The sequence below is a fragment of the Beta vulgaris genome, chromosome 6 (genome assembly GCF_026745355.1).
Source record: "Beta vulgaris subsp. vulgaris cultivar EL10 chromosome 6, EL10.2, whole genome shotgun sequence".
Taxonomy (NCBI): domain Eukaryota; kingdom Viridiplantae; phylum Streptophyta; class Magnoliopsida; order Caryophyllales; family Amaranthaceae; genus Beta; species Beta vulgaris.
The window spans coordinates 65,668,942-65,687,137 of NC_079207.1; the positions used below are offsets into that span (position 1 = coordinate 65,668,942).

The following is an 18,196-nucleotide window of genomic DNA, read 5'->3' on the forward strand; positions in this document are numbered from 1 at the left end:
GTCATTTTATTTTAATGCTAATTTATCTTCTTTTTCTAAATAAAATTTGGAATTTCTTTGGCCTTATATAGGCAAAAAAATCCGACTTTCAAAAATAATTATGGATCATTTAAAAGGATAGTTAACTCGGTCTTTATAAGAAATAAGAATAAATTAAATATAAGTTTGTTATATATTTCTCGTAAATTATCCCCTTGAGTTTGATTGACTCTGAAACTAGTCTACTAAAATTTTCATAGTGTCAATTAGGGCTCATTGCTCCTACCAAGTGCGAAATTCAACCACAAATATAATTTTTATAAAAATGTACGTTGGCCGCGAGTCCATTTAATATACGACGAATATAACAAAAAGCGCCATATAAGAAATGGGGTGCATCCTAGGGTGTAGGAGGCCCTTTGAAGGCACATTAGTGCCTTGTAAAGGGTATGCAGTGCCATCTGCAACCCCTCATAGGCCTAGCGAGTGTCGTTCCAAGCGAGCCACGATAAGGCAAAAGTGGGCAGGGAATGAAGGTCTGAGGCACCGGGGATCCTCAGGGGGGATTAGAAAGGTCCGGGACAAAAAAAGTCGTCAGAGCCCGGGAAGTCGAAAGATGGGATGAAACTTGAAAAAACGTGCATTATTGTCCATGAATCCGGGGGCCCGCGGGGCCTGGGCACCAGTGCCCTTGGGGTGCCACCCAAGGTCGTGGTAAGCTCTTTGAAGGCACACTCGTTCCCTGAAAGGGGAATGTTGTGCCATATGGAACCCTTCCTAGGCTTAGCGAGCGTTGTTCCAAGAAAGCCAAGGGAAGGCAAGAGTGAGTAGTGAATGAAAATCCAAGGCACCGCGGGGGATCCTATGGCACCCTGGGAGCCTAGAAAGGTCCTGGACGAAAAAAGTCATCGGGTCCCAGGAAGTCGAAAAATCTTACGAAAACTGGTAAAACGTGCATTATAGTCCACAAATCCAGAGGTCTGCTATGCCTGAGCATCGGTACCCATGGGGTGCACTCCAAGGTCGTAGAAGACCCTTTAAAGGCATGCTCATGCCTTGGAAGGGTATGTGTTGTTATCCAGAGCCCTTCAGAGGCCTTATGAGCATTGCTCCAAACCAACAAAGGAAGACAAAAGTTGGCAGGAAAGGAAGGTCTGAGGCACCCGCGGGGAACCTCAGGCACCCCAAGGGGCCTAGGAAGGCTCGAGTCAAAAAAGTCGTTGAGCCCCGGGAAGTCAAAAACTAACTCAAAATGGAAAAATTGTGCATTATTATAGTCCACGAATCCGGGCTCCCGCAGGGCCTCGACACTGGCTCTCATGAGGTGCACCGCAGGGCCATGGGACACCCTTTGAAGGCATACTCGTACCCTGGTAGTGCCATGCGGTGCCATATGGAGCCCTTCCACGAACTGGGACAAAAAAATGTCGTCGGTCTTCGGGAAGTTGAAAAATGTTCCAAAAACTAGAAAAAGCATGCATTATAGTCCACAAATTCGGACGCCCGCGGAGGTGCACCCCAGGGCCGTGGGAGGCCCTTTGTAGGCCCACTCGTGCCTTAGAAGTAGTAATTGTTGCTATCTGGAGCCCTTCTTAAACCTAACGACCGTTGTTCCAAACAAGCCAAGGGAAGGGGAAAGGGGGTTGGTAAGGAAGATATGAGGCACCCGGGGAGATCCTCAAGCACCCCGGGGGTTAGGAAGGTCCGAGACTAAAAAAATCGTCACGTAGTTCACGAAACTGAATGCCCGCGGGCCCTGAGCACTGGTGCTAGTAGGGTGCACCCTTGGGCAGTGGGAGGCCCTTTAAAGGCAAACTCGCGGCTTGGAAGGGGTATGTGGTGCCATTCGGAGCCTTGCCTAGACCTAACGAGCGTTGTTCCAAACGAGGCAGGAGAAGTAAACTCTGAGGCACCCAGAACGATCCTCAGGCACCCTGGAGGGCGTAGAAGGGTCCCAGACGAAAAAAGTTGTCGGCCCCTAGAAGTCGAAAAAATGTCCAGAAAACTGGAAAAAGCATGCATTATAGTCCACACATTCGGGAACCCGAGGCCTGAGCACCGATTCCCATGGAGTGTAACCCAAGGTTGTGGAAAGCCTTTTGGAGGCACACTCGTGCCCTGGATGGGACATGAGGTGCCACATTGAGCTTATCTAGGCCTAGCAACCGTTGTTTCAAGCGAGCCATGGGAAGGAAAATGTGTGCAGGGAATGAAGGTCTGAGGCACCTGAGGAGATCCTGAGGCACCCCCTGGGCCCTAGAAAGGGCTGTGACGAAAAAAGGTCGGCGAGCCCCGTGAACTAGGAAAATGGCCCGAAAAATGGAAAAAAGCGTGCATTATAATCCACGAATCCGGCCGCCCGTAGGGCCTGGGTACCGGTACCCATGAGTGCACTCCAAGGTTGTAGGAGGTTCTTTAAAGGCACACTCGTGCCCTAGAAGGGTCATGTGGTGTCGTACGAATCCCCTCCTACGCCTAGTGAGCGTTGTTCTAAGCGAGCCAAGGGAAGGTAACAGTGGGTAGGGAATGAAGGTCTGAGGCACCCGAGGGGATCCTCAGGCACCAAGAGGCCTTAGGAAGGTCCGGGACGAACAAGTCGACCGGCCTCGGGAAGTCGAAAAATGGCCCGAAATCTTGAATAAGCGTGCAATATAGTCCATCAATTCGGGCTCCCGCGGGGCCAAGGTACCGACGCTCGTTAGGCCTATGAGGGGAACTCTAAGGCCGCGGGAGGTTGTTTGAAGACACACTCGTGCCCTTGAAAAGGATATGCGGTGCCATACGAGTCCCCTCCTAGCCCTATGCCTAAAGAGCGTTATTCTAAGCGAGCCAAGGGAAGGCAAAAGTTGGCATGAAAGTAAGGTCTGAGGCACCCAAGGAGGCCTAGGAAGGTCTGAGATGAAAAAAGTCATCGGGATCCAGTAATTTGAAAAATGGCCCAAAAACTGGAAAAATTGTGCATTATAGTATACGACTCCAGGCGCGGGCAGGGACCGTGCACGATTCCCATGGGATGCACTCGAGGGTCGTGGGAGGCCCTTTGAAGGCATACTCGTTCCCTCGAAGGGGCATGCGGTGCCATATGCAGTCTCTCCCAGGCCTAGAGACCGCAGTTCCAAACAAGCTAAGGGAAGGCAAAAGGGGGCGGGGGTGGAAGATCTGAGGCACATGGGAGTGCGCTTGTCCCGTGCATCGATTTTCCGGTGTCGGGATGTGACATCCACTATTAAGAGATAAAACGACTCTCGGCAACGGATATCTCGACTCTCGCATCGACAAAGAACATATCGATATGCGATACTTGGCGTGAATTGCAGAATCCCGTGAACCATCAAGTCTTTGAACGAAATTGCGCCCGAAGTCCTTAGGCTGAGGGCACGTCTGCCTGGCCATGACGCATCTCCCCACCCCACCGTGTGTGGGATGGGGAGGAAGTTGGCCTCCCATGCCTGACCGGGAATGGATGGCCTAACTAGGAGCCTATGGCTACGAGCTGCAACGACAATTGGGATGCATCATCGTTACTCAACACGTAGGCCGCCGGTCCATTTATTATACGACTCTATTTGTTGTAATTTAGATGACCTTTTGATTAATGGATTAAAAAATAGAATGTTGTATGTAAATAGCTTGAAAGTAATATTTAATGTAGTCCTATTATTATACGACGACTTTACAAAGAATTAATTGTTCATAACTTTCATATTGGCCTTATAGATATACTTTTATAGTTTTTCACTTTCATAATTTGCACTTTCACATGTTGTGTGCTGATTGCTTCTTCCTTACTTTCATATATTGACTTTCACAACAAAATGTATTAATAACTAAATATCTCCTTAACCAACTAAAATAACTTCAAAGGCCTTCCCACACCATTCTATGCTACCAATGTTCATTTGTATGTCAATCTCACATATTCGTGCACATGTGTTGTTCTCATTTCTCCGTATTTTGATCAATGTACATTGTTGGTTGAACTTTGATTGACGTTTAATTGTTGGAATTCTTCTTTAGAGACTCCAACAATATGCTGATACCAAATCAAAATTAAACTAGTATCAAATCAGAGTCAAACTTATACAAAATAGCTTGTATTAAAATTCTTACCCGATGACTGGTACTAAATCGACTCTAATTGATAATTTGGGACCTTTAATCTAAAATTGACAAAAATACCCTTACTCCAACAATGAGTTACCATTTACCAAGAGTTTGTGTTGGGTTCAGCTTTTAATCTGTGGTCACACTCGCTACGCTTACAACATCAACAGCAGAAACTCAACGCATATTCGTATCTTCGAGCTTCATCCATCAATGGCGGCTTCTTTCGCAACACAAGTAAAACCCTAGAAATTTCCAATTCTTCGTTTATACTACTTATCAAAACTTTCAATATTAATCTTTAGCTCTAATTTTTGCTCAAAAAACTTCGATTTTCACTTTTCAGGCCAATGTTACTTCAATCTCCAGCAAAAAAGATGTAATTTCGGCGAATTCCGTAGTAAATTCCGCTGCTCGTAGCTCGCTCAAACTTCCTAGGAGTCCTCTGTCGTCGTCGAATTCCTTCTGTTGCGTGTCATTCAAGTGTTCTTCGCCCTCTTCTCTTCACCGGAAACCTAACTTTCTTACCTCTGTTCGAGCTTCTGCTGAGGTGATTTGATTCTAATTCTTGCTCGTATACTATGTCTTCTTGAAATGCTGGAGTTATATTTATGGATTACTTTCAGTCTCCATAATACTGTCACATTTTCGAATAATAATTCATCCTTTTCCCCCCAAATGTTGAGTCATTTTTTCAATCAATGCAATGTTATATACTCCTAAGTCCTATTTAATGTTCAGTAAGAGTTTAATGTAAGTTGTAACTAGTTTTATCCGAATTTGTATTTGCTAATATGTGTAGATGTGGTTAAAATGCGGTATATTATGAAATAGGAGTAGTATGATATGATTGTTTTTTACGAAATGGTGGTACTGTTATTGTTTTAGGGAGAAGTAAGGGTCATTTAGCATAATCATGTTAGATGCATGATATGAGGTTTGAGGCAATGCGAAAATTATCTATTTGCTAACAAGGTGTTGTTTATATTGTAGTCTAATCTGCAGGAAACTCCTCTGCAATCAAAAGTGACGAATAAAGTATATTTCGACATAAGCGTTGGTAATCCAGTAGGGAAATTAGCTGGTAGGATTGTGATTGGTCTCTTTGGTGATGATGTCCCTCGAACTACTGAGAACTTCAGAGCTCTTTGCACAGGTTTATCTCTTGAAATAGGCTTTTGGAATTTTTTGCTTTAAGATTTGTTTTGGTTGCTTGAGAATCCAATGTTTGGACTTAATAATTGTACTTCTTTTTTTCTTTACAGGAGAGAAGGGCTTTGGTTACAAAGGTTCTTCCTTTCACCGTGTTATCAAGGATTTCATGATTCAGGGAGGAGATTTTGACAAAGGAAATGTATGTTATCACTATCTCAGCTTCTAGGATTTTGATATCTCTAACATAAATGTACATGGATATTTTTCACTTTTTTAGCACACAAGATAAATCTTTTTGTAGCACAAATCAGTACATGCATAACGGTTTATATGGTGTTATTGCAATGTAGTCGTGCCTAAGTGTAATTATAGGTCTGGAGTTGTGTTGTATTCACTTCATGAGGTAATGCAATGGTGTTTAAATTTTGAACATTTAAGTAGAGCTACAAATTCAAAATGAACAATTAGTTCTTTTAATGTAGTCTCTTAGTTGCATAATCAGAATGATAAAAGATTGTTGCTCACTTTTTCGTAGCAGTAGATTTTTGTGGACGGTTGTATCTTTAGATGTGTGACAAATCTAGGTGGAATTGAAAAGAGTATGAAACAGTTTTGGTTGGTATCATAAGTTAAAAAAAGGTTAATTAATACCTCAGGTTTTGGCTTAACTGTAGACTCTCAGTTAACTTTTATTCAAAGGAAGCAATGAACTTGTGGTCTCTATGAATTTAAAGATTAGCTACAGTTCTTAGAGTCTCTAGAACTAGAGCTTTAATTTTTAGGATCTCCAAAGAAGAGATCTTCAAATTTGGCATCCAATGTGAAGATGAAGTTTCTCTCTTTTACAAGTTTCTTCCAACAATGCGGATGCGCTCTTAATTGGAGTAGGTTTGTGTCATACAAACTGAAGGAGACTGCCCTGCTTAGAGAGATGCTGCCTTTGGTCCAAGGTTATGGCGTTTCTCCTTTTTCTTTCAACTGTCGTTTATGATGAATAAGCAAAGTGTAGGACTTCTTTTGAAGTTCATTGTTGGAGCCTTTTTCTAAAAAGAGAGAAATGATTGTTGCTCATAAAATGTTCTATTGGGACTCCTTTAGGGGATCTGTGTTGCAGTGACGGAGATGGATTAATGACCAATGGAGTTGGATCTCAAACATATATATATATATAAAAAATTCTAATTACAGAGGTTTTAGCTACTTGGCTCTTAAGATTGGTGTAAGATAAGGAAAACTTGTGCTTAGAGCAACACTACCTGTTGCTGTCCAGACAGTGGTATATGGCTGAGTTTAATGGATTTGCTTCCACATTACTCGAGGTTGTTTAGTTATTATAGACTTTGCTGTCAAAAGTTTTGAGCAGAAAGATGAATAGTCACTTTTGCAAGGAGTGCATAACTTCCTCTTTGTAATTTTGTATCACTATAATCAGTTCATAGCATTTTAATTTTTCCATCTATTTGCTGCAATTATCATCATGACAGGAGCCTATAAACACTTTTTATCATAATTTGCTTTTCTCGTTGGAGAAGGATCAAGACGTTGTGGCATAGATTAGTTGGTCATCTGTTATCGGCTTATCGCCATTGAAATTGTTATTATTCTTGTTTTTACTTTTTTTATTGCTTGGTTGTTTTAGTAAGATATTAAAGTTGATTACTTAAATTATGCTATGCTTTACTCACTGTCTTTTTCATGAAAGCATTTTTAGGGCCCCCTGGGAACAACCTATTTTCTAGTATAGATTGCCAAGGGGTAAGAGTTTTATGCATTTGGACCTCTCAAGACCCTACTAAGGTCCTTTCTCACATTACTGCTTTGTTATTTTCTTCTCTGCTTAACCGTTTCTCTGTTTTCTTCACCGCTTCACCAAGGGGATCTTTAATGAAGACGATCAATTCTGGTGCGATATTAAAAAAACACCAATATATTTGTTGAAGGTCTTATGTACCTGTGATATAGCTCTATTTTGGGAAATTGTGGACTTTCTCAAGTGTTAGAAAGGGGTATCCTTGGCACTGATAATTGGAATTTTGTTTCATTATCATCTGCTGATCATTGGGCAACCTGCAGACTTTTCCTATCAACTTTTCTCTAGATTTTGTGTTGGTACCTGTGAGACCATTAGCATGTCTTGATACCCAAGATTTCCATGACAATATGGACCTTAAACTCCCTTGTTAAGCTGGTCATGACCTTGAAGATTATCGTCAGATTGTTGTTCTTAGATTGTGGACTTGTCTCTGGAAAGGGTCGCACATGTATGGCTTCTGACCTTGCAGGGGTGATGAATTTGGGTCTTGGGCTTGATTTAGTTTAGGGACTCGTGGCAATGATATTTCCTCTAGTTCCTTGTAGGGATTTGCACAAGAAAGTTAATCAATCGACTATTTAAGTAATCAAGTTGTAATGTATATTTTTGAGAACCATTTCATTATTGTTTTCTGCATTTCCCTTTTTTCTAAAAAATAAATTAGCTTGACTTTCTGTTTTAACTGTGCAATTCTCTTGAGATCCAATGTAATATATGGGCTTGGGTTGGGTTTTGGGGCAATCCCAAGAGGTGTTGGCTATATATTATCTTAATTGGTACTTGGTGTAGGTAGTTCCATCAGGTTAAACACTTTGAAATTAGATTTTTGAAAGGGGAATAAAAAACTTACACTACTATATCTTTGTATGGGAGAATGGATATTGCAGAAGCGAAAATTGCGACTGTTTATCTTCAGCTGTATATGTCTTCTAAGTTCTAACCTTTTGTAAGGCATATCTATGAGGTACATTTCAGTAATAATAATTTTACTCCAGTGAAAATCAAACAAAAAAATCAGGGCAAAGACATAGGATTTGACTCACACATTATGAATATACACCTTGAGACTAAATTGTTTGAAGTGTGACTCAAATCTTAGGTCCTACTAATTTTAGCAAAGCCTTTGAGATTCTTGATTATGCAAGTAGTATAGTGCAATAAATTGGATTCAAATGGAATGAGTTTCCTACTTTCCTACACTAGGGAAACATGTACTTGTATTAACGTTTTTGGTTCAATCATCATATGGATTCTATATCCTATTCTTCCTCTTTGGTTCGCTTTCAAAATGGAATCAAACTGCTGATCTAATTTAGCTGTATAATTTTCCTTATTTTCCATGATTAAGTTATCTAATATGTACAACTCTTTTTCTCTTAGATAGTCAGATGTAATATTCATCCAACTTCTTTCCGAGTGCCAAATGGCCTAAATCGTTATGTGGACCTTTATTATGTACAAACCATATATTTTCTTCTCAGACCAAGTTCTCCTACCTTGTCAAAGTAGGTTTTCAGCATATGCAATATGCGTCCAACATGGTTCAATATACATGTCCCAAGAATGTGCAACAGGTGGAAGTTATGAATCAAAGCAAAGAAAGAGATCATTTTCATGTTGTAATCTATGGTCCAGGACTCCAGATAGTTAATAAATAATTGGATTGTCTAATAAGTTCTCTTGAATGTGGTTTAGGGATTCTTATAATGTTACTTTCTCAGGCATGTTTCAAGTACTTATCTGGACATGCAGCCAGCCTATAGGATTGCTTTGAACTTGGTATCACCAGATGAATTCCATTCAATATCATTGTTCCAATTCACATAGTTCTGAGTGAGCTCTTATTAGGATGATCTATAGGTTCTAGTAGGGACATGGGGTGGCTTTGGGATGCTTCAGCTTTTGTTGAGCCAAATTTCTCCCACTTCGCACCCAAGCTGAGGGGATCTAACAATATAGGGAGTTAAGGTACCTTAACTTTCTACTTCTCTTGTAATTTGCTATACATAGTAGTCAAGTTGTTTCCAAGTGAGTCATGTATATAAGTTTTCGATAAGTAATAAAGAAGTAGCATAGAAAGACACCAAGGGCGCGTCCCCTATTTACAAAAGGAGGGATAATGACTAACATCCCAAGCCCTTGAGTTATTGTGGAGCAATTTATCTACAAAATCAAGAAACGTCAAGTGACACTCATGCATATAATCACTTGATTAGTGAAGAGTGACTACATCTGTTGAACCTACATAATTTGCTCTCAGTGACGAGTCATTTATGTTGAGTTAATCATTGAGTTGCCCTATAGCTCTGTTAATCAGCCATGATGTCTTTGCGTCTTTACTATCACAAAATATAATGCGTTACAGGTGGACCTATTTTCTGTAATAAATATCAGAAATGCAATTTTTTGTAAAAAGTGTGGCTACTCACCTATCATGGTGCAGTATACTTGAACTTTCTTGTAGATTAGTAGTCGGTTTTCACAGCATTTTCCATATCTACGTTGTTATTATGCCAGGGTAATCAACAGCTGTGTAAGAACATAGAGGAGTGTTGGAAGGATTGTGAATTGACACTTCTATTGGAAATGTGGGAAAGATCTTAGATTGATATTGTATCTTTGGAGACATGAGTTTAAGGATTTTTTCCTGAATTAGTAAACCTTTCCAATTATGATTACTAATCTCGTTTGCGTTCGTGACAACTGATGCGGAAGTACTTTACATGGCCTTAGAACCCGGTCGCGATAAGCTCAAAAACCTTTACAATGCGGTTGCATTGTGGAGATGCAGCCGATATTCAATACCATATTGACTGACTGGGTTAAGCTGTCCAGCCATCTGTTCACCTGGGACCTGCTTGGTTCTTTTGGTATGTTGGGTGGAAGTTTGATGTTTTTGGCTTTTTGGTTATGCAATGCCATTTCAGGAAGTATATAGACAGTAGAATATATAATGGAAGAATAGTAGCACTCATCCTCACTGGACGCAAGAATCAAGATTGCAATTTAATTACATGACTAACTTTCTAATTTGTTGTGGTAATAGTGAAATATTTCGGAGGAAATGATGTTGAAGGGCCATTTGATTCTTTTTATTATTATTTTTATTTTACCGCATTATGCTTTCTTTGCAGTTTCCAGGTCCTTGTAAGCGATGACCTCTCATCTATGTTTTTCCATATGTCTTTGCCAAGTTAGTAGCTAGCGTATTGTGATGTATTTAAGCCACTTAATGTACAGCTATAAGATACCTTAGTTTATTTGTTCTCTTTGTTATTTGCAAGTTCAACACTATCTCTATTCCGTAAATCTCTCCTTATGCAGACGAATGAGATATAGCTTGTCCTTATGTACAGCACTGTCAGCAGCCACTAGCATTTTACTTCTTTTTATATATATTTTTAATGAACCCTGAAAGTGGACTTTTTTTTTTTTTTTGCAGGGAACTGGAGGTAAAAGCATATATGGGCGTACATTTAAGGACGAGAACTTTAATTGTAAGTTGAAATTGGTTCAAGATCAAAAATTTGCTTAAGCTTTTTCGAAATTGAGGTGCATTTTGCTTTTATAAGTGCTAGATCTGGATTTCTGCGAAGTCATGTCTCATGAGTTTATGATTTGTTTTGAAATTCTATGCAGTGTCTCATATTGGAGCTGGAGTTCTCAGCATGGCAAATGCAGGGCCCAATACCAATGGCAGTCAATTTTTTATATGCACTGTCAAGGTACTTTATCACTAAACTCTCTTGAATGCCATATCCTCTGATATAGTCTATATAATTTTCATTACTTAATCTAGCATGACTGAGGTAAGGTAAGCGATTCTAGTGTCTGCTAGCCTCTGTTGTGCATCTTTTTAACAGTTTGCAAAAGATCAATCCGGACCCCCAATACTATTCACTTGAAAGAAAGAGCAACGGTTAGGGTGGAAAATCACATGAGGAATTAGTTATGAACACCTAGAATGAAGGGCTTTGTTCTGAAAAGAGAAATAATTAGTTACATGCCATGAAGAGCAAGCATCAGGAGAAAATGCAACATATAGAGGAGAGCCACATAGAGAAAGCATTGAGAAATGAGAATTGTTATGTGGACCCCCCTGGTCCCAAAAGTGGGCTAGGTTGTATTCAATTGGGGTCAACACTGAATCTCGCTAATATAATCATATTATCTTTTTCTTCTCGCCTTAATTCCATCTTCCGTCTCAGTCAATTGTCTCTTAATTGTCATAGAGGGTAGTTGATTCTTAGTAATTTGTTGTAAAGTTTGTCGACCCATTAATGGTTAGGGGAGGGGGGCTTCGGATGATAACACAGAGGGTATAGGTAGTAGAGCAGGAGCTTTCCAAATTCAGAGGTTGTAGCTCTAAGACCTTCATCAACAACTCCCAATAGTTGATGAAGAATATGGATCAGGCGATGAGGAAGCCTAGTTATGAATTTATCATTATCTCTATGAAGGTGGGTGATCTAGTTGTTTCGCTATCGGGGCCACAGGAAAAATTCCAAGAAGAAAAGCCACTCTTCTCCCTATGGTGGTGGCGGATCCGATGATTTTGGGTTGGAGGTAGTTTCGCTGGATTTAATGGAGGGTTCAACAGCGTAAATGGTGGCGAAAGATTTGGGGGGAAACCGGAGATTTAGGAAGCTGAAATTTCCCTTGTTCAATGGATCGAATCCAGATAGGTGGATCTTTAGGACAGGCAGAGAGGAATTTTGCAGTTCGTCATTTCAGTGAGGAGGACCAGGTGGAAGCCAGGGTAGATTGGTGGTCGCCATTGAAGTAGGAAGATAAGGCATTGGGATGAGTTCGAAGGAATGCTTCTATGCCAATTCCGCGCTACCTCCACCAGAAGCCTCTATGAACGTGGTTCTATCTTGATAACTTGATTAGTTAAGAAATGTGGTGGATTACTGAAGAAGGTTCATTGAATTATTGACCTGACTGGATGAAGTACCCAAAGAGAGAGCCATGAGCTAATATATCAAAGGGTGAGGGAAGACATACGGGATGAAGTCAGGCTCTTGGGATTAAGATCTCTTGATCCTGCCTCGGACCTTGCCTTAAAAGTTAGGGAACAGCTTAGGATTGCCACATCTGAAAGGGCTGACTCACGCCATGGGAAGGGAAATAGTTTAATTAAGCCCACATCATCATATTTTCACAACCTAAACCATCAATATACATTTATATACCCATAGATCCAATGCCATTTACTTCTCTCATCTTTCTTACCAGAGGAATAGGAGCACTACCGAGCTTAACACATGAATCAAAAGGGCAGTGCTTCAAATGCAATGAGAAATAATGTCCAGGCACTGTTGCAGTCATTGGGAGCGCAGTATCTTGGTAACTCAGGGAGGCAAGGTGGCCGCCTTGGTGGATTATCCAAACACAGAAACCTCTGAATATTTCCATAAAGTTGTACAATCAGAATTTTCTGTAAGTCCTGTAATGGGTATCTGAAACCCTAATATATATGATAATAATAGTGGGAGTGCGGGACAAATTCAAGGGTGTGAAATGGTTGATCCGTGTGTAACACCGTTATCTCCCTTGTAGCAGTGCAAAGATTGGGTTTTTATGGCAGTGACATGGGCTTTGGGCCTTCGGGTGTCTGTAGGTTCAGGGGAGGCAGTTCAGTCCTAAAGTTGAAGCCATGGACTGCATATGCAGGGAGTTGAAATGGTGGAAGACAATCTACCTATGGCCTTCCGCCATAGTGAACTAGGCAATATCAACACCAACTGCAAAACGCAAATCATGAATTTAAGGTGGGTGAGCAAACTGTCATACTTACAAAGAAATCTTCCCTGGTCGGCACCAAAAATCTTCTTGAAAGCCATGCTCAGAATCATTCTTAAGGAGGGAGGAGGGTATTTGTTAGAGATGACCCTACTGGAATTTAGGACGAATGATGCTATTGAACCCCCACCTAAAACCCAAAAAGCTTTTGCTACACCAATACCAAGATGTGTTCCACCTTCCTCAGGGACATGAACATATTAATCTGTTGAAAGAAGGTAGTGGTGACCTTGTGAGTGTGAGGCCATATTTGTACCCTCAGCGCTACACCTGTTCAATGGGTCGGGTCTCCAAAAAAAGCCCTTGACCCAACTCTATATTATAGGGTCATGACCCGACCAAATTAAAATAGGGTCGGGTCGAACAACTGACTCTAATGATGCATTCGCGGGTCGGGTCGGGTCAAAAAAGAGTCACTTGTGTTTTGTACAGGGTCCAACCTTTCAACCGCATTTTGTCTAAAAACCCTAATAATGCTCCTCTCTCTCCTCTCTTCCCTCTCTCTTCTCTCTTCTCTCTTCTTCTTTCTTTCAAAATTGAACTGCCAAACGGCCATTGAAGGCCTTAACATCGCTGAAGATGTTCTAAGGTGATTCTTTCATTCTCATTTTATTTCAAATTGGATTACTTTTCCTGTTTTTGTTTGTACATTTTGTGGTTTTAGAGGTGGGTTGTCTTTCTTTGCGATTCCGTGGTGGGTTTTTCTTGGTGGAGGGTTTTTGATTGAAAATTGTATGGTTTTTTTTCTTTCTTCTGAATTCTGATAGTAGTTTTGAGGTGGGTTTTGTGTTTCTTTGCGATCCTGTGGTGGGTTTTTTTTGGGTTTGTTCCTTTGACTAGTATATTTCGTTTACTTGCTGTACAATGATAAAAAAATTGGGACTCTGATGGCCCAGCCCGGCCCGTTGAACAGGTCTACTCAGCGCCCAAAAAATATGTTGGCATACAAGGATCAAATAGCCCTTTCTCGAATACTGTGCTCCTAGTTAAAAAAAAGAAGACGGGTATTGGCATTTATGTGTTGATCATCAGGTGTTGAACAGTTTCACAATGCCTAACAAATACCCAATACCACTTATTGATGAACTCTTAGATGAGTTGCAAGGTCCACTTTGTTTTCTACGGTAGATCTTAATTTAAGTTATCTCTAGGTAAGGGTTAGGTAACTGAATGCTAAGGGTGTATAAAAGACGGCTTTTAGAACCCAAGAGGGAACTTATGAGTTTTTGGTAATGTCTTTTGGGCTTACGACAGCCCCTGCCACTTTTCATGCCCTCATGAATGACTTGTTTAAGCCATTTCTCCTTGTCTCTATTGATCACATTCTGGTGTATAATCAGAACACTTGGGCATTGTGCTATCTACCTTGGTTGAATACCAACACTACAAACTTAAAGAAGTGTAGATTTGGCAAATCAAGGTTGGTTTCTTGGAACTTCCTAATTTTGCAGTGGGTGTGGCAGTACTAGACCAAGAATGAGTGAAGCTCATGATTGATTGACCAGCCTCAATGAATGTAAGGGAGGTTAGAGGTTTCTTAGGCTTTACAGGGTACAGCCGCTGGTTTGGGCAATTGCACTTCACGAGTTCATGTAACCCCACTGGGAGGGCACTGCAGCCTTTGATTTCTCGAAAGTCCTTCATTTTGCAAACCGATGCTTGTGGTCTTGGAATCAGTGTTGTATACCTTTAAGAAGGGAAGCATATTGCCTTCTACAGTCACGCATTGGGCCCTTGGGATTAACTGAAGACAGTCTATGAGAGAGAATTGATGGCTATTGTGTTGGCAGTGCAAAGCCTTAAGTACAGCATGGAGCAGAGAGAGGTCAAGGAAGTAAATCAAAGTTAGATGAGCAAATTATTATGGTATGTGTTTGATATCCATTATAAAACCTAGACTCAAAAATAGGGTGCTAGATGCATTGTCCAGAAAACTTCCCAAGGACACAGGGGGGTTTGTGGTTACCCTTTTGTTTTTTGGGGGTTTCTGGTTACCTCACATGGAGTATAATGGGAAGGAAACCAAGCTCAAATGGAACGGAACCTTGCGTAACAAGACATTGAGGCATGGGAAAAAGTGCCTAAGCATTATTCAATGGAGCAGGGCATATAATGGTACAACTGTCCAAGGGGAGGAGTATCATTATTCCCTCCTTGATGGCCACCCAGGGGATTTTGAGACCAATCAACGCTTGACAAGTGAATAATATTACAGGGATGTGCAGGATGGTGGCCGAATATGTCCTGGCTTCCCCCACTTGTCAACAACAGAATTTAGCGCCCTCAATCCTATAAAGTTTCTACAACCTCTTTTTTTTTCTGTCAGGTGCGGGAGGCTATCTCCATGGACTTGTGTAATATGCTTTGGCATCAAATATTTTTTGTTAGCTCCAACATTGTCAGGAATCAGCACTGTTGTTCAGGAAATGATGAGACCTCATGGTTTCCCCCCCCCTTTTGAGCCACTTTAGGGCAAGAGCTGTTCAAGGTAAAGAAGACTCAACTCAACAATTGTGCAGCACCACCTCCAAATTTAATGTTCATTGGTCATACAGAGGTGGGAAATAATTGTGTGGAAGCTTATGTTCGTTTCTTTAATGGCAAGCTACGAACCTGAGAATCTTGGCTCCCTTGGGCTGAGTTCTGGTATAATACAATCTTGCATACCTCTCTTTGTACCCCTTTTAAAGCTGTCAATGATCATGCACACCAAGCGTGTTTTGTCGAAGGGTCCACTTTGATGAAATCATTGGAAGAGAACTTGAAGGAAAGGGATGCCTTCTTAACTGATTTGGCCAATTTACTCTTAGGCACAGCACCGTATGATAAACATTGAGCTGGCTACGAGAGGGAAATCAGTTTCCAAGTGTAAGCCTTAGTGGGGCAAATGACAATCCTTGGCCTGGAGACTCTATATTGACTTGTCTGCACACTTTTATGGACTACACTGTCCTCCGTTCCATGTCTCCGGAGTCAAACGTGCTATAGGAGACTAACCTTTTTCCTCTCACATTCCCCCAGAGCTTAATTTTGACCTGGTTATGGAGGTAGAATAAGAGCACGTGTGCATATTACTAAGGCAATTTTGTAACTTGGTTAAGTGGAACACCCTGCCTGAGTTTGAAGTAACAAGGGATGACTCCTCCACCCTTCAACAACCTTTTCCCCTCTTCCAGATTGAACAAGGTAATGCTAAGGATCAATCCGGACCCCAATACTTTAGCATATGGAAGAAATAGCAAGGACAAGGCTGGAAAATCACGCACTAGTTATGATATATGAAATGCTAGAATCAGGGCTTTTTTGTGAAAGAAGAAATAGTTAGTTACATATAGTGGAGAGCAAGCAACAGGAGAAAATGTAACAAATTGAACAAATCTAGATAGAGAAAGCATTGAAAATTGTTATGTGGAGATTCCATATGGAGAGCAACCCCTCTGGAATGTGGGCTAGGGACTTAGAATCACACTGATCTCGCTAACGTAATCATATAACCTTCTTCCTCTCGCCTGATTTCCCTCTTCTTTCTTATCATCTCCTAAATGTCCTTGACTGTAGTTAATTCTTAGCACTTACATATGTTTGTGTTACTTGGTGTACGTTATGGAAATTATTTATGTTCACCTTTTTTGTTAAACTTTAGAAGTTACGATTTGTGTTATAAAGAGTATCCAGTTGTTAAAGAATACATTTACAATTACATACACACCATATAATAAACCTTCTTGTAGACAATTGGACATATGATGCTTGCAAAATGGCATCCCAAGCAAATTTGTCCATTTTCACTTCATGCCACAAATATTACATACAAATGGAAAATAAGCATAGGGTCTCCATTCTTATGGCAAAACTATCACCTAAACTCAACTTGCATGTCCTGTAAAAGTTCTCTGTTTCTGGGAATCTGTTATATAGCATTTAGCACAGCGCGTAAGATTTTAAATTTAAACTGTAGAGTCACCACTCTCCAGGTGCAACCCATACCTGCAGCACCTGGTCTCTTGCGGCTGAAGTGTAGTACTGGGACCACCTCCTGTGAACCACTGTCCACTTATGCGTATTTATTTTGCACGTAAATGAAATCAGGTAGTGTTCATTGACATGTGAAAATTTGTTGCAGGATTCAGCGTCTAAAACCTGTCTTCCTGTTTTTGTGTGTTCTATTCTACTGATTTAGACTGATCAGTACTTATTTGGACTGACTTGAACATATTGTAACTTATTGGAACATAATTTAGAACTTATATGTACATATTGGAACTTGTCTAAAATTATTAAAATTTCTTGAAACTTATCTTAAGTTATCTGAAATTGTTTTTTCGGGAATAGGTCAAATAAAGTTGAACAGAACCTAAGTATTTCATGTATTAGATAATCTGAAAGTAGCAACTGTGTGCATTACATCAGCTCATGAGGAGTGAGTTGCATTATGTAGCAGATAGAGTTAGTGTTTGATTTAAGGTGATGTGATGGATTTTGTGAATAACTCTTCGCCGCCGATTTAATGACTTCCACACCCGTGTGAGACATGTTTTGTTAGCTGGCAACTGGTGCCCTTCCTGTGCATATAAATTTTGGAGATGAGAGATGCACGTATTTTGTACTAACTTTGATTGATATCTGGCTGTATAAATGCAGACACCATGGCTAGACAAAAGGCATGTAGTCTTTGGGCAGGTTCTGGAAGGCATGGATGTAGTTAGGTCTATCGAGTCCCAAGAGACCGACAGAGGTGACCGTCCAAGGAAGAGGGTTGTCATCAGTGATTGTGGTGAGCTTCCAATGGTATGATGCACGACTTCATGTTGTTTGTAGCATCTACCTCATTTTACAAGCTGTTAGGTTTGGCCCTATCATGTTGACTCGTTGATTTGATTTCCATCGGGAGGCTTGTTTACTTTGCATGGTTTGTCTCTTTGTGTGCACCTCTTTTCATCTAGGTTTTCCCAGTATAGAGAAATCCAGTAGCTCTAGACTACACCCCAGGTTATTAAATTGGGCACTAGAGAGAGTTCGCACTTCACAGTACTTTTGGCTATGCCGTAGCTATCCTTCGAGGATAATAATGAACTATGTAATGATGTCAATATGCTGTTGTAAAATCTTTACTAAATGTTCTATGATTCAGATGGCACTTTCACAACTTTGCCCGTGGTATGAATTATTATTAGCTGCAACGCTCTCCCATTTTGAATGATTTGAAAAGTTGCACACATATTTCCGCATATGGCTTCGCTTTCTTTTTTTCCCTCGCCTCATCACATGAACTGTATTGAATTTCTGTGTTGGCAAAAATAATGTCTTACATGTATTTTTCTGAAATATTTTCCCTAATGT

At 40.6% G+C, this 18,196-nt stretch overlaps 1 protein-coding gene and 1 pseudogene across 2 annotated transcripts; both read left to right on the forward strand.

Annotated features, from left to right (window-relative positions):
- The first annotated feature begins 3,219 nt into the window (after positions 1-3,219).
- LOC125499129 (5.8S ribosomal RNA) lies at positions 3,220-3,371 on the forward strand (annotated as a pseudogene).
- A 793-nt stretch (positions 3,372-4,164) lies between these two features.
- On the forward strand, positions 4,165-18,002 carry LOC104897522 (photosynthetic NDH subunit of lumenal location 5, chloroplastic). 2 transcript variants are annotated; one of them, XM_010684408.3, is made up of 7 exons: positions 4,165-4,320; positions 4,430-4,633; positions 5,077-5,239; positions 5,349-5,437; positions 10,494-10,548; positions 10,691-10,776; positions 17,498-18,002. In XM_010684408.3, the coding sequence occupies exons 1-7, from the start codon at positions 4,297-4,299 to the stop codon at positions 17,648-17,650; spliced, it is 774 nt and encodes a 257-aa protein (XP_010682710.1). In that variant the 5' UTR covers positions 4,165-4,296; the 3' UTR covers positions 17,651-18,002. The 2 variants fall into 2 exon arrangements, with proteins under 2 accessions (XP_010682710.1, XP_048502308.1); XM_048646351.2 differs by lacking the exon at positions 17,498-18,002 and adding an exon at positions 16,831-16,950.
- The last annotated feature ends 194 nt before the right edge of the window (positions 18,003-18,196 follow it).